The 23,262-nt window shown below is 39.7% G+C and overlaps 1 protein-coding gene, 1 long non-coding RNA gene and 1 pseudogene across 2 annotated transcripts in view; all 3 read right to left on the reverse strand.

Annotated features, from left to right (window-relative positions):
- Positions 1–5,685: 5,685 nt before the first annotated feature.
- Positions 5,686–16,290, reverse strand: LOC147371834 (uncharacterized). Its single transcript, XR_015163788.1, has 3 exons — positions 15,876–16,290; positions 14,694–15,384; positions 5,686–9,482 (listed from the first exon to the last, which is right to left on the reverse strand). It is a non-coding gene; the product is annotated as an uncharacterized LOC147371834 (long non-coding RNA).
- On the reverse strand, positions 12,823–13,355 carry LOC147371835 (peptidyl-prolyl cis-trans isomerase FKBP2 pseudogene; annotated as a pseudogene).
- A 14-nt stretch (positions 16,291–16,304) lies between the features above and the next one.
- YEATS4 (YEATS domain containing 4) overlaps positions 16,305–23,262 on the reverse strand; it is a 33,244-nt gene continuing 26,286 nt past the window's right edge. Inside the window, exon 7 of the mRNA XM_086400025.1 lies at positions 16,305–17,557. Coding sequence (XP_086256151.1) covers positions 17,556–17,557 — 2 coding nt within the window. The 3' untranslated portion in view covers positions 16,305–17,555. The remainder of the gene's footprint in view (positions 17,558–23,262) is intronic.

Here is a 23,262-nt window from a genome sequence, read left to right on the forward strand (position 1 = left end):
AGAGCAATCAACTGCATCACCCTGGTTAATCCCAAGCTAGTCTGGCTTCAAAGTCTGGTCACTTCTCAGTGGCCCAAGCTAGCTCTGACCCTGGAAATCTGGGGCATTATCTGCTCAAGAAGTCATTGCATTCACCTACTTTTAGACATCATGTGCCAAGACATTCCTATCTTATTTCGAAGTAAACCAAATAGAAAGTTCTGGACAGAAGTGGATTGAGTTTGTGGAACTCAAACATTTGAATCTTTTTCTATTCCAGTATCACTTAAGACTAAATCATTTGTTCAATTTGTAGGACAATCAAAAATGCACTGTTTATCAGAATATACCAGACTTCCATGTTACATTGGACAGGTACAGTTCAGTTCAGGTCAGTCGCTCAGTCGTGTCCGACTCTTTGTAACCCTATGAATCACAGCACGCCAGGCCTCCTTGTCCATCACCAACTCTGGGAGTTCACTCAAACTCATGTCCATCGAGTCAGTGATGCCATCCAGCCATCTCATCCTCTGTCGTCCCCTTCTCCTCCTGCCCCTAATCCCCCGCCCCACCCCCAGCATCAGAGTCTTTTCCAATGAGTCAACCCTTCGCATGAGGTGGCCAAAGTTTTGGCGTTTCAGCTTCAGCATCATTCCTTCCAATGAACACCCAGGACTGATCTCCTTTAGGATGGACTGGTTGGATCTCCTTGTAGTCCAAGGGACTCTCAAGAGTCTTCTCCAAACCACAGTTCAAAAGCATCAATTCTTTGGTGCTCAGCTTTCTTCACAGTCCAACTCACACATCCATACATGACTACTGGAAAAACCATAGCCTTGACTAGACGAACCTTTGTTGGCAAAGTAATGTCTCTGCTTTTGAATATGCTATCTAGGTTGGTCATAAATTTCCTTCCAAGGAGTAAGCGTCTTTTAATTTCATGGCTGCAATCACCATCTGCAGTGACTTTGGAGCCCCCCAAAATAAAGGATAGGTACAGTGGAGAGGAATTCCGGGATCACTTCACAAGTCAAAAAACAAAAATCTAAACAACAATGGTATTTTCTTTTTTGTGGTGGGGGAAGGGGGTTGGTTTTGCCGGGTCGTCGCTGCACGCAGGCTTTCTCTAGTTGGGGAGAGCAAGGGCTTCTCTCTAGCTGCAGTGCGAGGCCTTCTAATTGCAGTGGCTTCTCTTGTTGTGGAGTATGGGCTCTAGGTGCATGGGCTCCAGTAGTTTGACTTGTGAAGTGACTCTCTTTGGGGGACACTCATGAGAAGAACTTCATGCTCAGATGTGAATTGGATGGGAAACGAGTCCTTTGGTTGTTGTTGTTGTTTTAATTAATTTATTTGGCTGTGGGTCTTAGTTGCGGCCCTTGGGATCTTCATTGCACTGCTCGGGCTTCTCTCTAATTGCAGTATTTTGGCTTAGTTCACTGCAGCATGTGGGATCCTAGATCCCAGACCAGGGATTGAACCCGTGTTCCTTGCACTGGCAGGTGGATTCTCAACCACTGGACCACCAGGGAAGTCTCTGAGCACTACTGATTTAAATGAGATTGCATAGCAGGGATCACATCTGGATAAGGTATTAAAGAAACTATATAGATAACTTGTTTGTTAATGTGTAGGAATAGCTGGAAAAGAAGATTGATAATGGAAAACTCCATTTACCTAACTTTATAATGCATCCCACCTCTAACAAAATGAATCAGCTTCAGTGTCACTTTCTCCTTTCATCCTTTCGTATGTCTCTATCACCCTTTTATATAACATCCCCATCATGCCCACCATCTCTAAGGGAGGCAGTCTGCAGCCCAACCCCATGAGTTTGAATTCTTATTTTGCTTGATTGTGCAAGTTCGGGCTACTCACTTACCCTCTCAGTGTTTGACTTTCCTCACCTTTAAATGGGGACAACAGTGGCACCTGAGCTCTTGAGGTACGTCCGTATTAACTGAGAAAATACCTCTTGAGAGCTTAGAGCCAACCTGACTTGCAGCAAGCCCTCTGTCCATGTTAACGATTACCATTAGCTGTTTACAGTAGTAGGGGAGGGACTGTTACTAGGCTGGTCACCACAGCATTCTGGCACACAGCCAGTATCTATGAATGTTTGCTGAATAAAATAAATCTCCAGTTGGACAAGCATAGCACATCCTCAGCCACCAAACCCAACCACCATCATCTCTTGTCTGGATTCCAAAATAAGCCCCTGATCAATGTTCCTGCTTCTCTCCTTTCTCCCCTGCAGTCCAGTCAGAGGGGTCTTTTCAAAAAATAAGTCAGATCAGGTTGCTTGTCTGGTCTTCATGTCCCTTGGAATAACAACTAAAGACCTTGTAAGGGACACCAAGACCCTACATGGCTTGGCTCCCTATTATCCACCTAACCTCATCTTCCACTCCTTTCCCCTTGCTCCATCGGCTCCAGCCACAGTGACCTCTGGGGTCCCCTTGAACACACCAGGAATGTTTTTGCTTTAGGGAGTTTACCATAGCTGTTCCTTCTGCCTGGACCACTATTTCCAGAGACAAATGCTAACTAAATCCATCTCCTCCTCTATGCCTGGCTCTAATGCCACCTTCTCAACAAGGCCTACACAGATCACCTATTTAAAATGGCCACCTCACCACAAGAAAGAAAGAAAAAAGGAGAGGAAAGAAAAAAGAAAGAGGACAGGAAGAAACTTTTGGAGGTGATAGATACATTTATGATATTGAAAGCAGTGATGGTTTCATTGATCTATACATATCTCCAGACTCATCAAGTTTCATACTTAAATATGATTAGCTTTTTGTATGTCAATTATACCTCAATAAAGTAGTTTTTTCAAAAGCAAAAAAAAAAAATTGCTACCTTATGCACGTGCACCCCCAACACTCCCAACCCCCTTACCTTGCCCTGATTTTTTCTAACTTAACACCTGACTTAAAGCTCTAGTTAACTTATTTATCATTACTGTGCTTAGTGTTTATTTTCTGACTTTCTCTTTTAGAATGCTAATGTCACTAGCAGAAGGACCTTTGTTTATTCGTTGGTATATTCCCAAGTGCTTAGAACAGTACCACATGGCACACACAATAAATACTCTTGAATCAATGGTTCCAAATGCACGCATATGTACAGCTGTGTATAGTCTTAGTTTGTAGTTACTATGGGATGGTAAGGTTAACAGCAGACCAACCCTTCCGGGTGAGAAAAGCAAAGACTTCACAGAACACCCTAGATAGACAGATTTCATCTAAATGGATTTTTTCAACAGAAGGGGCATGGTAAAAGCCCCATGTTTGTGGAAGCTCGACATTATCTTTGGCAGTTTGGATGCTCTGCCACCTAGTGAGGCCCCCACATCTGGTCTTGATGGAACGTCCTGGTTAGTTATCAGATATGCCCAGTCGCTCTGGGGACTAGCTTTTTAGTTTAAGTCTCACCAAAGACAAACGGTTTCACACTGGCAGTTTTACTGAAATCCTCCTCAGGCTGTCTCTGTCCTCCTGCGGCTCAAAAGAGCATTCTCCCTCATAGTTGGTCAATCTTTTTCCCTATTGATTACTAAGAACAAAGCGATCATTTCTTAAGTCATGATTACAATGCTCATTTTGACTGAGTATTTCAGTCCTATTCTAACTATTCTGTGGTACATGCAATAATTTTTGTCCTACTTATATTGCAAATAAACTGTAACAGGAATATGTTATTGTATAGAGTTTACGGGGCAGATCTGGGTTCAATATAAGAAGATATAATAAACAGGTTAAGTATAGAATGGGCTGACTCTTAATATAAAACATTTCTTAATCATTGGAGATTATTTATATGAGATGTCCAGAAAAGGCAAATCTATAGAGACAGAGAGGAAATTAGCAGTTACGTGGGGCCAAACGTGGGAATGGGGAGTGACTGCGAGTAGGGACAAGGTTTCTTTTAGGAGTGATGAAAATACTCATCACAACTCTGTTAATTTACTAAAAATCACTGAATTAGACACTAAAATAGGTGAATGTTATGGCATGTGTCTTAGTTTGCTAAGGCAAGAATACCACAGGCTGGGTGGCTTAAACAATAGACATCTATTTTCTGATAGTTCTGGAAGCTGGAAGTCTGACAACAAGGTGTCAGGGGAGTGGATTTCTTGGCAGGGCTGTAAGGAAAGAAGCTGCTCCGAGTCTCTCTCCTTGACTTGCAGATGGCCATATTCTCCCTTTATCTTTGTACCATCTTCCCTCTATATGCCTGTATCCAACATCCTCTTCTTATAATGACACCAGTCATGTGGGTTAGGGTCTACAGTAATACCTCATTTTAATCTAATTACACCTTTAAAGACCTTATCTCCAAATACAGTTCCATTCTGAGGTACTGGGGATTAGGACTTAACCTATGAAATTACAGGGTGATGTAATGGGGACACAATTCATCCCATAACAACATGTAAATTATGCTTCAATAAAGCTGTTTTTAAAACATTAATATATCAATCAACCACTTACTAGGTTCTAGGTTCTGTGCCAAGTACTTTACATAAATCATTTCATTTGATCTTCTCAATAACACTATGAGGTAAGCATAATCATGCCCACCTGAATCATGAGTAAAGTAAGACATGGGTTTGATCCCTGGGTCAGGAAGATCCCCTGGAGAAGGAAATGGCAACCCACTTCAGTATTCTTGCCTGGAGAATTCCTTGAACAGAGAAGCCTGTCAGGCTACACACAGTCCATGGGGTTACAAAGAGTGGGACACAACCGAGGAACTAACACTTTCACAAAAGTTAGATACAGGGAAGTTAAACAATTTGCCTGTGGTCACAAAGCCAGTAAGCAATGGAACCATGATTCAAACCTCGTAGTCCAACTTTAGAGCCCATGATTTTAATCCTTGTGATAACAAATGTGCTGAGCAATCAGGCCCTTTGAATCATTCCTCTGATATTGGTTTTATAATTTCAATTATGCAAGAGAACACTGAGGCTCAAGGAAATTAAGCAAACTGCCCCAATTCAGACAGTCTGTAATTGGGCTTTCTTCAAAAGCCAAGCTGTTTCTAAATATTATGGTATTTCTAATTATGTGTGACTGTGGTTCTCACTGTTTCTGATAGGAGATCTCTAGAGCAAGAAAAAGCTTCCTGGCACACAACAGATGCTCAATAAATAGTTGTGGAATGAATGGAAAGATATCGAAAGGGGCTGGTCTGTGGTTTTAACATCACAGTGATGGACAAAGAAATCTGCTATGCTGGAGACCTGAGATGCCTCAAACCTGAAATTCTGGAGATCACTTGGGTTGCAGGTCAGGGGATCATCTTGCATGTGGAGTTATTGATACAAACTCTAGAAGTTACCTTTCAGTTGAGTTCTTTTGTATGGGGAAATGGTCACCCTCATAGACTCCTGGTGCAAATGCAAACCGGGAAGAATTTTTCATTGGGCAACCTGGCAATGTGTATCAAAAGTCTTATACATACACACCCTTATGTCCTGATAATTCCTCATCTAAGAATTTATGTGTTAAGAAAAAAATTGAAAACAATCTAAATATCCAGTAAGAAAAGAATATGGTCCCCAGGAGGGCCCAGGTGGTCCTGTGGTTAGGACTCAATGCTTTCACTGCCAGGGCCTGGGTTCAATCCCTGGTCAGGAAACTAAGATCCTTGAAGCTGTGCAGTGTGGCCAAAAAAGAAAAATATGGCTCAGTCATAGAATGGGATAATAGTCAAGTCCATAAGCAAGGACTTTACTTTTTATTATTATTTATTTATTATTGTTCTAGATAAAGTTCACGCTATACAATATTAAGAGAAAAAAACAAAAAAATAAAACCACTTGCAAGGCAGTTCACCAAAAAAAACCCTCAAATGGCCAGTAAGTATATAGAAAGATATTCAATCTCACTCAGAATTTAAAGATGTGCAATTCAAAACAATGAAATATTTTTCACCTATGATTGGCAAAGAGTTGATCAAAAGATAGGGAAACACCCTAATACACAGTTGTTTTAAGTATATAAACTTGTTGATAAACTTTGGGGAGAAATTTGGTACTATCAGTAGAATTTCAAAATATTGAAATTTAAAATTAAAACATAAAATTAATATTAAAATTTAAAAATTGGACCTAGCAATGTTACTTCTAACAATTTTACTTTGTCTTATAGAAATACATATATATGCAAAGATGTTCATTATAGCACTAATTGTAATAGCAAAAAATTGAACATTCAAAAAATGAAACATGGGTAGCTGTCAAAGTAAATGATTTAGAGTTCTATGTGCTTATTTGCAGAGACATTTACATTAGTTTCAAGGTACAGCCAGGAGCACCAAAGTCACCTCAGATAACTCAATAGAGGGAATTTAACATAGGAATTAATTGCAAAATCAAGATTCAGTTCAGTTCAGTTCAGTCGCTCAGTCAGGTCTGACTCTGCAACCCCCTGGACTACAGTACGCCAGGCTTCTCTGTCCATGACCAATTCCCAAGCTTACTCAAACTCATGTCATTGAGTTGGGGATGCCATCCAACCATCTCTTCCTCTGTTGTCCCCTTCTCCTCCTGTCTTCAATCTTGCCCAGCATCAGGGTCTTTCAAATAAGTCAGTTCTTTGCATCAGGTGGCCAAAGTATTGGAGTCTCAGCTTCAGCATCAGTCCTTCCAATGAATATTCAGGACTGGTTTCCTTTAGGAAGGACTGGTTGGATCTCCTTGCAGTCCAAGGGACTCTCAAGAGCCTTCTCCAACACCACAGTTCAAAGCATCAATTCTTCCGCACTGAGCTTTCTTTATAGTCCAACTCTCACAAACATACATGACTACTGGAAAAACTATATCTTTGACTAGACGGACCATTGTCGTCAAAGTAACGTCTCTGCTTTTTAATATGCTGTCTAGGTTGGTATTAGCTTTTCTTCCAAGGAGCAAGTGTCTTAATTTCATGGCTGCAGTCACCATCTGCAGTGATTTTGGAGCCCAAAAAAGGAGTCTGTCACTGTTTCCATTGTTTCCCCTTCTATTTGCCATGAAGTGATGGGACCAGATGCTATCTATGATCTTAGTTTTCTGAATTCTGAGCTTAAAGCCAACTTTTTCACTCTCCTCTTCACCTTCATCAAGAGGCTCTTTAGTGCCTCTTCACTTTTGACATAAGGGTGGAATCATCTGCATATTTGTGGTTATTGATATTTCTCCTGGCAGTCTTGATTTCAGTTTGTGCTTCATCCAGCCTAGTGTTTCTCATGATGTACTCTGCATATAAGTTAAATAAGCAGGGTGACAATATACAGCCTTGACGTACTCCTTTCCTGATTTGGAACCAGTCTGTTGTTCCATGTCCAGTTCTAACTGTTGCTTCTTGACTTGCATACATATTTCTCAGGAGGCAGGTCAGGTGCTCTGGTATTCCTGTCTCTTGAAGAATTTTCCAGTTTGTTGTGATCCACACAGTCAAAGGATTTGGCATAGTCAATAAAACAGAAGTAGATGTTTTTCTGGAACTCTCTTGCTTTTTTGATGATCCAGCAGATGTTGGCAATTTGATCTCTGGTTCCTCTGCCTATTGTAAATCCAGCTTGAACATCTGGAAGTTCACAGTTCACATACTGTTGAAGCCTGGCTTGGAGAATTTTGAGCATTACCTTACTAGCTTGTGAGATGAGTGCAATTGTGTGGTAGTTTGAATATTCTTTGCCATTGCCTTCTTTGGGATTGGAATGAAAACTGGCCTTTTCCAGTCCTGTGGCCACTGCTGAGTTTTCCAAATTTGCTGGCATATTGAGTATAGCACTTTCACAGCATCATCTTTCAGAATTTGAATAGTTCAACTGGAATTCCATCACCTCCACTAGCTTTGTTTGTAGTGATGCTTCCTAAGGCCCACTTGACTTCACATTCCAGGGTGTCTGGCTCTAGGTAAATGATCATACCATCGTGATTATCTGGGTCATGAAGATCTTTTTTGTATAGTTCTTCTGTGTATTCTTACCATTTCTTTTTAATCTTCTGCTTCTGTTAGGTCCATACCATTTTTGTCCTTTATTGTGCCCATCTTTGCCTGAAATGTTTCCTTGGTATCTCTAATTTTCTTGAAGAGACTCTAGTCTTTCCCATTCTATTGTTTTCCTCTATTTCTTTGCATTGATCACTAAGGAAGGCTTTCTTATCTCTCCTTGCTATTCTTTGGAACTCTGCATTCAAATGGGTAGATCTTTCCTTTTCTCCTTTGCCTTTCGCTTCTCTTCTTTACTCAGCTATTTGTAAGGCCTCCTCAGACAACTGTTTTGCCTTTTTGCATTTCTTTTTCTTTGGAATGGTCTTGATCAAATCAAGATTATCTAAGCCACTTCTCCTACTCTTTCTGCTTTTCTTTGTGTATCAACTTCAACTTCTGTCTATAGACCAACTTTCAAATTCCTCTCCATGCACATAGACGCACGAGCTATAGTTCAAGCACCAGTAATGGTTGAAGATAATCCCAGGAGATAATCTGAGTCAGATAAATCCAATCCTTTCTAGCCATGGGCAAGGGCCACAGGACTCACCTCTGTGAGTGGAGATTGCAGTACTCACCAGAGGAACCTACCATGGGAAAAGCCTGTCTACCCTTAACAACTTAGGAAACTAGACTGGTACTGATGCAATCTATGAAAGCAGGGAGTTCATGACGGGGTAAAGATAGGGATGGAAGATGATAACTTCACTTTTGGACGTGCTCAAAAGAGATGTTCACAGAACACCCAAATATACTTTAGGAAATGAATGTAAAGTCTGGAGTTCAGCATGAGAATTTGGACTAGAAATCCAGGCTTAAGACAGTCAGCATTAAAAGTGTTTGAAGCTATGGGTAAGCGAGAAAAAAAAAATTGCTAGTTTAAGACAGAACCACAGAAAATAGAAAATACAGAATAAACACAGTAAGAGGAAACACTAAAAGAGACTGAAGAACACTGCTGAAAGGATTGGTGAAAAGAAAGAAACAACATAGTCAAAATCATAAAGAAAATAAAGTGGTCAATTCTACTGGACAAGATAAACTCTGAAAATCTCCCAGCTGGCTATGGCCCCAAGGTTCTGATGATGGACATCAGAGTGAAGGAAAACTCTAAATGACAGTGAGTTTAGGAGGTTAGGAAATGAATTCCTCATGATTTAATACTTTTGTAGCCACTCATGGAACAGCAAGGTGACAAGCATTGGTGAAATTAAACGGAAGGAATAAGTTCATGTGCTTTTGATTCACAATTCTTCAGCAAATCTGTACTGTATAGAGTAACTTGGACTAACTTAGTTAACTGGGGACACTTACAAAGGCCCAATCTCAGGTTTTTACTCTGAATTCACAGAACAAATCCTAGAGCTCCCTCTTGGGGTTGGCAACTCTTGTATATTCCTCATCTTGCAAATATTAAAAGGATCAGCAAACTGCGGCCCTGTGGCTGCATCTGGTCTTCTGCCTCTTTTCGTATGGCCTGTGAACTAAGGATGTTTTTTTCACATTTTTCAATGTCTGAAAAAAAAGGAAAGAATTATGTGATATAAAATTTATATGACATTCAAATTTCAATGTCATTAAACACATTTTCATTGGAAGACAGTGTTCATCTGTTTCAAAATAAATGCTTTCATGCTATAACAGCAGAGCTGAGCAGCAGTGACAGAGGGTATATAGCCTGCAAAGCCTGAAATATTTACATCTAGTCTTTTTCAGAAAACATTGTGGAGCCCTGTTCTAGAAGATTGGACAGGGTGGTCCTGAACTGAACTGAACTGAACAAGGTATGAATACCAATTTCCCTTCACTCTCCGTGACATTGTATATTAAAAATCTTTAAATGTTGTCATTATAATAAATGAGGACAGCCTTATATTAATCTGTATTTCTCTGAATACTACTGAGTTCACACCATTTGCACTTTTCCTTTTGTGAATTACTTGATCATATTTTTTACCCATTTTTCTATTGCATTGACTTGATTTTTTAAGATTAATTTGTGGGTAATAAATATTATTATAGAACATATATTATATACTACATATCAATATATACTTTGTATTATATAGTATAATAATAGTATACATGTTATTGCATATATATACTACATCTATATTATTGCATATTTTCTATATATTGGTATGACACATATATATTGAAGTAATGTTTATGTATATGCACACATATAAATATTCTCTTTGAGTATTATCAGATATGTAACAGGAACTATTTTTTTTTTTTGGTGAGTCACAGATTTTATTCTTTCCTTATAATTATTTTTTAACTTTTTATTTTGTATTGGGGTATGTAGCAAATTAACAATGTTGTGATAGTTTCAGGTGGACAGTGAAGGGACTCAGCCACACTCACACATGTATCTATTCGCCTCCAAACTCCCTGCCCCTCCAGGCTGCCACTTGAGCAGAGTTCTGTAATGGGAACTATTAATCTTTGATCAGGGCAGCCTGGTGTTGGGAGTGATTAAATGCTGGGTCTTCGGAATTAGACCTGAGTCTCAGCTCAGATGTCTCAGCTCAGGTGCTTCCTTGGCAAAACACTTAATCTCCTGAAACTTAGGTTTTCTTATTTGTTAAATAGGAAGAAAGACATGCGCTCACTAGGTTGTCTTAGCTAAGTGTGGGGCCATGAAGCATTCAGTAAATGGTAACACTTAGCATTATTAGTTTTTTAAATTGAGATATAATTCACATACCATAAAGTGTACAGGTCAGTAACTTTTATTCACAAGTTTGTACAACCATCACCATCATCTAATACCAGAACAGTTTCATCATCCCTGAAAGAAATCCTTTCTCCATCACTCCCCACCTCCCATACCCCTTCCCCTGGTAACCCCTAATCACTTTCTACTTCTGTGGATTTGCCTATTTTGGACATTCCATATAAGTGGGATGATACAATATGTGGCCTTTGTGCCTGACATCTTTCATTTAGCATAATGTAACAAGGTTCATCCATACTATAGAAGGTTTCAGCATTTTATTCATTTTTATTCTGAATAATAACCCATTATATTGATATACCATGTTTGATTTATTCATTCATCAGCTGATAGACATTTGGGATGTTTCCACTTTTGGCTATTATGAATCATGCTGCTATAAATAGTCAGGTTCAAGTTTTTGTGTGGACCTGTATTTACAATTCTTTTAGGTATATACCAAGGACAGAGAAGGCAATGGCAACCCACTCCGGTACTCTTGCCTGGAAAATCCCATGGACGGAGGGGCCTGGTGGGCTGTAGTCCATGGGGTCGCTAGGAGTCGGACATGACTGAGCGACTTCACTTTCACTTTTCACTTTCATGCATTGGAGAAGGAAATGGCAACCCACTCCAGTGTTCTTGCCTGGAGAATCCCAGGGATGGGGGAGCCTGGTGGGCTGCCGTCTATGAGGTCGCACAGAGTCGGACACGACTGAAGCGACTTAGCAGCAGCAGCATATACCAAGGAGTGGAACTGCTACAACACTATGTTTAATTTTCTGGAACCCCCAAACTGTTTTCCTTAGCAGCTGTACCATTTAACATTCTCATCAACAGTACATGAGAGTTTCAATTTCTTCACACCTTTGCAAACACTTGTTATTGCCTGATTTTTTATTACAGTGTTTCTAGTGACTATGAACTGATACATCATTTTGGTTCTGATTTCCCTAATGATAAATGATTAATATATATTACCCCAAAAAGCACACCTTTTCATGTACTTATTGGCCATCTTTATTTCTTCTTTAGAGAAATGCCTATTCAAATATTTTCCCCAATTTTTAATTGGTGTCTTTTTCAGATATATAGTTCACAAGTATTTTCTCCCAGAAAAGAGTTGTCTTTTTATTTTCTTGATAGTGTCCTTTAAAGTATAAAAGTTTTTAATGATACAGTCCAATTGATCTATTTTTTTTTCTTTAGTTAGTTAAGCTTTAGGTGTCATATTCCTAAGTATTTCAATCTTTTTGATGCTATTATAAATGAAATTGTTTTCTTAATTTTATTTTCAGTTCATCACTAGTATATCGAAATATAACTGATTTTTGTATATTGATCTTGTGTCTTGCAACCTTGCTAAACTCATCTATTAGCTCTAATACCATGTATATATGTGTATTTCTTAGGATTTTCTAGGTACGAGAACATGTTATCTGCAAATAGAGGTAGCTTTACCTCTTCCTTTCTCATCTAGATGCCTTTTCTTTCATTTTCTTACCTAACTGCCTCAGCTAGAATCTCCAGTAGTACAATGTTGAATGGATATGGTGAAAGCAAACATCATTGTTTTGTTTCTGATCTTATGGGGAAAGCATCCAGTCTTTCACAATGATGTATGATATTAACTGTGGGTTTTTCATAAATGCCCTTTATCAGGTTGAGGAAGTTTCCTTATATCCCTAGTTTGCTGAAAGTTTTTATCTTAGGAAGGTATTGTATTTTGTCAAATCTCTTTCTGCATCTATACAGATGATCATATGTGGCTTTTGTCTTTTATTCTATTAATATGGTGTATATATTAGTTGGCTAGGGCTGCCATAACAAATTACCATGGACTGAGTGACTTAAAAAACAGAAATTTTTCTCATACTTCTGGAGGCTAGACACCTGAGATCAAGCTGTTGACAGGGTTGGTTTCTTCTGAGGCCTTTCTCCCTCCCTGGCTTGCAGATGACCATCTTCTCCCTGTGTCTTCCCATGGTCTTCCTAATCTCTTTTTACAAGAACCCAGTCATATTGGACTAGACCCGCCCTAATGAACTCATTTTAATTTAATTACCCCATTCAAAGACCTGATCTCCAAATACAAGTCCTAGGGGTTAAGACTTCAATATATGAACTTTGAGTTCATATACCATTCAGCCCGTAACAGTGTATTTCACAGACTGTTTTTGGGGAGGAGGGGGTTAAGGTTTTTTTTCTTTCTTTAAACAGCCTGGTCCCTGATGGGGGCCTCTCCATCTCCCCTCTCCAGTTTGGCTACAGTTCTGAACATTGCTGGATTTTGAGCAGCTCCATCTAGAACACCAAGGCTGCACCACTTGGAATCTTTGGGGGAGCTCCCTGTGCTCCATAACCCAGCTCTGATGGAATCACCAGCTTCTGCTTTTCCCCTCACACATCCCTAGCAGCCCCTGGTCCCAGCCCTTGATGAGCTGGCCTGTGCCCAGAGAGAAGACAAATGGTTGGTTCCAGGGCAGGGTGCTGTCAAACTCCGTTCCATCTTCTAGCTTTCCCATGCAGTGCCTGTGCAGGATGTACCTTTTGCGCTATTTGATGAGACAGTGATCTACTCATTTCTTGACTCTGATCTGCAGCTTCTGGGGAGGCCACCTCAGCCAGGGTACAGCCCCTTTGCTCACCACCTGCCCTTCCAACCCTCCCAGTCCCCAGCTTTGCTTGTCAATTCCCACCCATCCCCTTCTGCAAAGTCCAGACCCTATCTGGCTACAGACTGGCTGCCCCAACCGGGAGTTGGGGGGACCCCCATTCACACTACATTCAGTTCCTTCCCTCCCAGTACACCCACATATCTGTGGCTGTTGCAGGGGATCGGCCCCAAGGCACCCACGTGTCTCCACTAGGTGGTTCCGGGGAGCCCCAGTCCTCCAGGGGTACACTCCAGGCTGGCCCTGTGCCTGCTCCTCAATCGCTGCCCCAACTTTGCACCCTCTGGGGCCTGCGAGACACCCAGACTGGTCCCCTGACGGCCACAGATTGATTTTTATATGCTGAGCCAACTTTGTATTCCTGGAATAAATTCCACTTGATCATGAGATCACTTAATTCTTTCTATATGTTGCTGGATTTAGTTTGCTAGTATTTTGTTGAGGATTTCTATGAGCAGCTACTAACATTATTATGGTCTTTATTCCCACCATTCAAAGTATATTTATATGTGCTATTTCACTTAATTGCATGAGGTGAATAGTCCAGTCATACTCACACTGAAGTAAACTGAGGCTCAGGAAAGTGAAGTGATTTTCCCCTAATTGTAAATTTGCAGTAGTACATAGTACAAATTGAAACCACAACTACAGATGAGAAGAACATTAGGGAGATGAAAGAAAGGAGGATTTGGTGATAACAAAGAGAAATTTTGTATGGCTAGAAGTTTACGGGATCAGTTTGAATGGCATCCATGATCTCGATGACATAAGAATTGAGGTCATCTGCTGATGTGCACAATAAGAGTAAATAGACTTGTGGTTTCAATTCATGCATATTATTAAACTAAGTAGGGGTGACAATTCTCATTAATTTCGAGATCATGATTTGGCCAGATAAACTGGAAGGGGAATAAACCAAAAAATTGATGACAGGGCTTTGACTGTATCAGTATCAGTGTATACTGCAATTTAGATTCCTTCTTTCTTGAGAAACTTCGCTCCAAGTAAACTATCAATTCATACCCTCCCCTCTAAGCCTTAATGGAGCTATACAGTGATGTACCATGACTCCTCAGTCAATGGATACTGAGTTCAAATTCTACCTCTGGCCCCAGTGGATTGTGTTACTTTGCAAGTCATTTAATATATGCAAGACTTTCAGTTCAGCTCAGTCACTCAGTAGTATCTGACTCTTTGAGACTCCATGGACTGCAGCACACCAGGCTTCCCTGTCCATCACCAACTCCCAGAGCTTACTTAAACTCATGTCCATCGAATTGGTGATACCATCCAACCATCGTATCCTCTATCGTCCCCTTCTCCTCCTACCTTCACTCTTTGCCAGCATCAGGATCTTTTCCAAGTAGTCAGCTCTCCGCATCAGGTGGTCAAAGTATTGGAGCTTCAGCTTCAGCATCAGTCCTTCCAATGAATATTCAGGACTGATTTCCTTTAGGATGGACTAGTTTGATCTTCTTGCTGTCCAAGGGACTCTCAAGAGACTTCTTCAACACCACAGTTCAAAAGTGTCAATTCTTCAGTGCTCAGCTTGCTTTACACATCCATACAGGACTACTGGAAAAACCATAGCTTTGACTAGACGGACCTTTGTTGGCAAAGTAATGTCTCTGCTTTTTAATATGCTGTCTAGGTTGGTCATAGCTTTTCTTCCAAGGAGCGTCTTTTAATTTCATGGCTGCAGTCACCATCTGCAGTGATTTTGGAGCCTAAAAAATTAAAGTCTGTCACTGTTTGCATTGTTTCCCCATTTATTTGTCATGAAGTGATGGGACTGGATGCCATGATCTTCTTTTTTTGAATGTTGAGTTTTAAGCCAGTTTTTCTCTTTCACCAAATGAGGGAATTGAATTAGATGTTTTCTAAGCTACCTTTCCAGTTTTAGGACTCTATTAATTTGGTGAATAAGCGGAGTGGTGATTCAGTTGACTAAAAATTTTCAAACAGCATGGATGAGGAATTCACTAGGGGTAGATAAGGAATTACTGAAGAGCAATGAAGCCTGGTGGAGAACAGAGAGCAGGTAAGCTAGGGAGGGTAGAAAGTGAAAGTGAGAAAGTAAACACATTGGGGTGGGGGAGGCTACCCAGAGTTAGGGATGTCATGGGGCATATTACACAGGCTACTGGAATCTAGGTAGTTAAGTCATTAAAAACTGTTTTAATTAAATATAACTAAAGAAGGACTTCCCTGGTGGTCCAGTGGCTAAGACTCCATGCTCTCAATGCAGGGGGACTGGGTTCAATCCCTGGTCAGGGAATTAGATTCCACAAGCCACAACTAACAGTTTGCATGCTGCAATTAAGATCCAGTGAGCCAAATAAATTAAATAAATAAATACATTTTAAATATAACTAAAGAAATTAAAAATCCAGATCAGAGAGTCCAGGCTGGGACAGAAGACAGATAAACCCCACTACCTATTTTTACATCAGGATCACAATATTATTTATCTCATTTACTGGATGATGTAGTGAAGAGCAAGGACCTTACCCATAAGCTCCTTCAGCAAAGTTCCAGAAGCCCTGCCCCAAGAGCTTCTTGCTTCATTCACAGGTCACATTTCATTTCTCTGAATGTCACATGACACTTCACAATAATCTGGTTCATAGAAAGCAATGTTCTGATAATGAAAAGATAACGGTTTCTGTATAGCAGAAAGTAACACAACATTGTAAATCAACTATACTCCAATAAAAATTTTAAAAACACATCAATTTTTCCTTTTCATATGTTTTGAACTACTTTAAAATTCTCTTTAATGCAAATAAAATGCACTCTTATTGTAAAAAATTCTAACATGCACACACATAATGTAGATAGTGACAATCCCATTCCTTTTCCTATTGTCTCCTCCAAGTCAAGCTTTCTCTCTATACACTAATGTAATATTATTTACAAAAAATGGAATCATGAACACTGTTTTGCAAATTGTCTTTTTGTTTGTTTTCTTTTTTCTTTTAAATTACTTAATTTATTTTAATTAATTTAATTATTAATTTTAATTGGAGGTTAATTACTTTACAATATTGTGGCGGTTTTCGCCATACATCGACATGAATTTTTGCTAACCAACCACTATAATCCAGGTATTTTTTCATGTCACAGAATACACATGTGCTTTATCCATTTTGACAGCTACAGGGGAGTCCATCATATCACGATATCATAATTTATGCCATTCCTATTGATGGGCATTTACCTTGTTTCCAGTTTTTGGATATGTAAACAATACTGCAGTGAACGTCCTTGTATATATCTTGCATATTTGGGTAAATGTTTCTAAATAATACCTTCTTAAAACTAACTGCTTCAATAAAAAGTTAGGTGTACAAATGTAAATTTTAAAAGTAAGATTGCTGGCTCAAAGAGTATTTTAGTAGACAGTGCCAAATTATTCTCCAAAATGTTGAACCAATTTATAATCTCACCAGTGTACGAAAGCAGATGCTTCCTCACTAGCTAGCACTGGGCAGTCTTTGTTTTTTTAAAAAATCTTTCTCATCTTATATAGATGGAGATGTCAGATTTAGCAAGTAAAAAGTAGAATGTCAGTTCTAATGAGGTGGATGAAACTGGAGCCTATTATACAGAGTGAAGTAAGCCAGAAGGAAAAACATAAATACAGTATACTAATGCATATATATGGAATTTAGAAAGATGGTAACAATAACCCAGTGTACGAGACAGCAAAAGAGACACTGATGTATAGAACAGTCTTATGGACTCTGTGGGAGAGGGAGAGGGTGGGAAGATTTGGGAGAATGGCATTGAAACATGTAAAATATCATGTAAGAAACGAGTTGCCAGTCCAGGTTCGATGCACGATACTGGATGCTTGGGGCTAGTGCACTGGGACGACCCAGAGGGATGGTATGGGGAGGGAGGAGGGAGGAGGGTTCAGGATGGGGAACACATGTATACCTGTGGCGGATTCATTTTGATATTTGGCAAAACTAATACAATTATGTAAAGTTTAAAAATAAAATAAAATTAAAAGTTTAAATTTTAACTTTAGAAAAAAAAAAAAGTAGAATGTCTAGATAAATTTGAATTCAGATAAAAGATCAAGCATCTTCATCTGTGAACGGGCTTCCATGTCTGGTCTCTCCTTTGGTATCATCAGTGATCATCTTCTCTAATTATCAACACTTATCGTAGACATTTTTTTCATCCTAAATGGATGAGAAAACTTGCTATTTAAATGTGCATATTCTTAAGACTTAGTGGGATCAAGGGAACTTCCCTTGCAGTCCAGCAATTAAAACTGTGCTTTTCAATGCAGGGGACTCAGGTTTGATTGCTGGTCTTGGAATAAAGATCCCATGCCACATGGTGCAGCCCCCCCCCCCAAAAAAAAAATCTAGTAGGCCTTAGTGAGAGCAGGTGTAAGTATAGGCCGCTTTCACATCCTCTTTAGTGCACTACCTGTTTTTATATTTGTTCCTTTTGCCAGTGGTTTATTTGTCTTCCTTAATGATTTCTAAGAATGTTTTTATCATTAAGGAATCAGACACATATATAACTGTTTTCCTTTTAACTATTTTTGTTTTATCCCCCATCTAGAAGTACTGTGTGTACCAGTTTATCAAGCCAAATCACTATGAACTAATGTGTGTGCTCAGCTCTGTCCAACTCTTTGAGACTCCATGGACTAGCCCGCCAGGCTCCTCTGTCCATGAGATTTCCTGGGCAAGAATACTGGAGTGGGTTGCCATTTCCTCCTCCAGGGGATCTTCCTGACCCAGAGTCTTCTGTGTTTCCTACATTGGCAGGTGGATTCTTTACCACTGAGCCACCTGGGAAGTTATACTTCTATGACAGTTTCTCAAATCACTTGGATGTTTTGTATAAATACAAATTCCTACGTCTAGAATGGGTTCTAGATGTAGTCAATCAAATTTCTGGGAATAAAACTTGGGACTCTGTACTTAAAAATCTCTGTTGGGGGGTTTCTTTCTATCTCCTTCTTTTCTTTTTTCCTTCTTCCTTACTTCCCACCCATCCTTCCAGACTTTTACTTAGAGATCAAGAGTAAAAAATTTTCTAGAATTATTAGAATTAAAATAGAGGTAAACATGCAAACAATGTGATCGGAAGCTATATCTTCTGAGAGAGTGCACTGTGATTAAAATGACTATTCTTTATCAGTTCTTGACTTTAGGGAGAAGAAAAAAATTTTTTAACTTTTTTCCCCCTAACATTAAAGAAGTCCCCATTATTATGGAAAATTTTAAGCACTTATAAAAGTAGAGAGAGTAATTACCATGTCCCATTGCGCAACTTCAAAAATGATCAACATATGGTCTATCTTGCTTTACCTATGTGCCCGATTTCCCTCTACCATCTCCCAGTTCCCCAGATTCAAAGCACATCCCAAGAGATTCCTAAACTCATTTGAGATCCAGAACTTCAGGATTTCAGGTTTCCGATTGTGTTTTACAAGTTCTTTCCAGGAAAATATTTACTCATGTTTTTTCTTTTTTTTTTTACTCATGTTTTTTCTAGCTATTGCTGCTGCTGCTAAGTTGCTTCAGTCGTGTCCGACTCTGTGCGACCCCACAGATGGCAGCCCACCAGGCTCCCCCGTCCCTGGGATTCTCCAGGCAAGAACACTGGAGTGGGTTGCCATTGCCTTCTCCAATGCATGAAAGTGAAAAGTGAAAGTGAGGTTGCTCAGTCATGTCCGACTCTTAGCGACCCCATGGACTACAGCCTACCAGGCTCCTCCATCCGTGAGATTTTCCAGGCAAGAGTACTGGAGTGGAGTGCCGTTGCCTTCTCCGTTTTTCTAGCTAGTCCCTGTATAATCTCATTTTCTCTGGTTTCAACCTTAAGAGCTTGAAGTCTACAACTTTTTTTTCATTTTTTTAAACCAAAGACAAAAATCAGCTGGGGACATTTGGGGTAATGCTAAGAAGTAAGTACCTGAAATGTCCTCACTAGAGATTTCAAATTCCTCTTTGATATTCCATCAAACAGGACTTAACACCATAATTTTCTTAGATTTTCTTTAGTTCAGTTCAGTTCAGTCACTCATTTGTGTCCAACTGTTTGCAAGCCCATGAATTGTAGCACGCCAGGCCTCCCTGTCCATTACCAACTTCCGGAGTTCACCCAAACTCATGTCCATTGACTTGGTGATGCCATCCAGCCATCTCATCCTCTGTCGTCCCTTCTCCTCCTGCCCCCAATCCCTCCCAGCATCAGAGTCTTTTCCAATGAGTCAACTCTTCGCATGAGGTGGCCAAAGTTTTGGAGTTTCAGCTTTAGCACCAGGCCTTCCAAAGAACACCCAGGACTGATCTCCTTTAGAATGGACTGGTTGGATCTCCTTGCAGTCCAAGGGACTCTCAAGAGTCTTCTCCAACACCACAGTTCAAAAGCATCAATTCTTTGGTGCTCAGCTTTCTTCACAGTCCAAATCTCACATCCATACATGACTATTGGAAAACCCATACCCTTGACTAGACGGACCTTTGTTGGCAAAGTAGTGTCTCTGCTTTTGAATATGCTATCAAGACTGGTCATAACTTTCCTTCCAAGGAGTAAGCGTCTTTTAATTTCATGGCTACAATTACCATCTGCAGTGATTTGGAGACCAAAAAAATAAAGTCTGACACTGTTTCCACTGTTTCCCCATCTATTTCCCATGAAGTGATGGGGCCAGATGGCATGATCTTCGTTTTCTGAATGTTGAGCTTTAAGCCAACTTTTTCACTCTCCTCTTTCACTTTCATCAAGAGGCTTTTTAGTTCCTCTTCACTTTCTGCCATAAGGGTGATGTCATCTGCATATCTGAGGTTATTGATATTTCTCCCAGCAGTCTTGATTCCAGCTTGTGCTTCATCCAGCCCAGCATTTCTCATGATGTACTCTGCATATAAGTTAAATAAACAGGGTGACAATATACAGCCTTGACATACTCCTTTTCCTATTTGGAACCAGTCTGTTGTTCCATGTCCAGTTCTAACTGTTGCTTCCTGACCTGCATACAGATTTCTCGAGAGGCAGGTCAGGTGGTCTGGTATTCCCATCTCTTTCAGAATTTTCCACAGTTGATTGTGATCCACACAGTCAAAGGCTTTGGTATAGTCAATAAAGCAGAAGTAGATGTTTTTCTGTAACTCTCTTCCTTTTTCGATGATCCAGCGGATATTGGCAATTTGATCTCTGGTTCTCTGCCTTTTCTAAAACCAGCCTAAAAATCTGGAAGTTCACAGTTCACGTATTTCTGAAGCCTGGCTTGGAGAATTTTGAGCATTACTTTGATAGTGTGTGAGATGAGTGCAATTGTGTGGTAGTTTGAGCATTCTTTGGGATTGCCTTTCTTTGGGATTGGAATGAAAACTGACCTTTTCCAGTCCTGTGGCCACTGCTGAGTTTTCCAAATTTGCTGGCATATTGAGTGCAGCACTTTCACAGCATCATCTTTAGGATTTGAAATAGCTCAACTGGAATTCCATCACCTCCACTAGCTTTGTTCATAGTGATGCTTTCTAAGGCCCACTTGACTTCACATTCCAGGATGTCTGGCTCTATGTGAGTAATCTCACCATAGTGATTATCTGGATCGTCAAGATTTTTTTTGTACAATTCTTCTGTGTATTCTTGCCACCTCTTCTTAATAGCTTCTGCTCCTGTTAGGTCCATACCATTTCTGTCCTTTATCAAGCCCATCTTTGCATGAAATGTTCCCTTGGTATCTCTAATTTTCTTGAAGAGATCTCTAGTCTTTCCCATCTGTTGTTTTCCTCTATTTCTTTGCATTGATCACTGAGGAAGGTTTTCTTATCTCTCCTTGCTATTCTTTGGAACTCTGCATTCAGATGCTTATATCCTTCCTTTTCTCCTTTGCTTTTCACTTTTCTTCTTTTCACAGCTATTTGTAAGGCCTCCCCAGACAGCTATTTTGCTTTTTTGCCTTTCTTTTCCAAAGGGATGGTCTTGATCCCTGTCTCCTGTACAATGTCACGAACCTCCATCCATAGTTCATCAGGCACTCTATCAGATCTAGTCCCTTAAATCTATTTCTCACTTCCATTGTATAATCATATGATTTTATTTAGGTCATACCAGAATGGTCTAGTGGTTTTCCCTACTTTCTTCAATTTCAGTCTGAATTTGGCAATAAGTTCATGATCTGAGCCACAGTCAGCTACCGGTCTTGTTTTTTCTGACTATATAGAGCTTCTCCATCTTTGGCTGCAAACTATATAATCAATCTGATTTCGGTGTTGACCATCTGGTGATGTCCATGTATAGAGTCTTCTCTTTTGTTGTTGGACGAGGGTGTTTGTTATGACCAGTGCATTTTCTTGGCAAAACTCTATTAGCCTTTGCCCTGCTTCATTCCATATTCCAAGGCCGAATTTGCCTGTTACCCCAGGTGTTTCTTGACTTCCTACTTTTGCATTCTAGTCCCCTAGAATGAAAAGGACATCTTTTTTGGGTGTTAGTTCTAAAAGGTCTTGTAGGTCTTCATAGAACCGTTCAACTTCAGCTTCTTCAGCATTACTGGTTGGGGCATAGACTTGGATTACTGTGGTATTGAATGATTTGCCTTGGAAACGAACAGAGATCAATCTGTCGTTTTTGAGATTCATCCAAGTACTGTATTTAGGACTCTTTTGTTGACCATGATGGCTACTCCATTTCTTTTAAGGGATATCTTAGATTTTCTTACATTACTAATTTTAAACACCAGAATTTTCTTACCTGTTTCTTATCTCAGTTTCACATTCATGCCACCTGATGTTCATAAAGTCTTAAATTACTCCATTTAGTAAAGAAAGGAGATTTGAGGAGTATTAGACATGAGCCTCAAGCAATTAAAAATGCTGAGACTGAATATAAGAAGTATTATTGAGGCAGAAAGATGGTCTCATTGTCGACTCAGCATCTAGCTACAGTCCCTTAATCTCCTACCTATAAAATATGGATAGCAGCGCCTACCACACTTCTTAGAACAATGAGACTTATACTTTGATCTTTAAAGAAGTGAGCTGCCTAATTAGATGAGTTTCCTTTAAGTATTCTTCATGTTTATCTCAATGAATTAATCTTTGGTGGGCTTCCCTGATACCTTGGTTGGTAAAGAATCTGCCTGCAAGGCAGGAGACACTGGTTCGATTCCTGGGTTGGGAAGATCCCCTGGAGAAGGGATAGACTACCCACTCCACTGTTTTGGGGCTTCCCTTGTGGCTCAGTTGGTAAAGAATCCACCTGCAATGTGGGAGACCTGAGTTTGATCCCTGGGTTGGGAATATCCCCTGGAGAAGGGAAAGGCTACCCACTCCAGTATTCTGGCCTGGAGAATTCCATAGACTGTATAGTCCATGGGGTCGCAAAGAGTTGGACATGACTGAATGACTTTCACTTTAATCTTTGGTAAATATTCTCTTCTATTTGTAGAAGAATGAGGAAGTAGAAATCAAGACATGGTAGAATATTTTTAAAGTTTTTATCATTCTAAACAGAATTTGCTACTTAAATGTTTAAAAAATATTTTGAAATAAAATTCACATAGTACTCACTGAAATCATTGTAAAAATGTACAATTGAGGATTTAATATATGCACAAGATTGTGCAATCATCATCACTAATTCCAGAAAACTTCATCACCCCAAATTGGAAATCCCCTTCACATCACCTGGCAACATCAAATCAACTGTTTTTTGTTTAACAGATTTGCCTACTCTGGACATTTCATATCAATGGAATCATAGAGTATGTGGCTTCTGTCTGGCTTCTTTCACTTGGCATATGTTTTCAAGATTCGTTCATTCTGTAGCACAGTCAATACTTATTTCCTTCTTCTGACTGAATACTATTCCATGGTTTAGATATACTATTTTTACTCATTCATTCATCAGTTAA

The sequence above is a fragment of the Bos grunniens genome, chromosome 5 (genome assembly GCF_055505025.1).
Source record: "Bos grunniens cultivar Pamir isolate PY7600 chromosome 5, Bosgru_T2T1.0, whole genome shotgun sequence".
Lineage (NCBI taxonomy): Eukaryota > Metazoa > Chordata > Mammalia > Artiodactyla > Bovidae > Bos > Bos grunniens.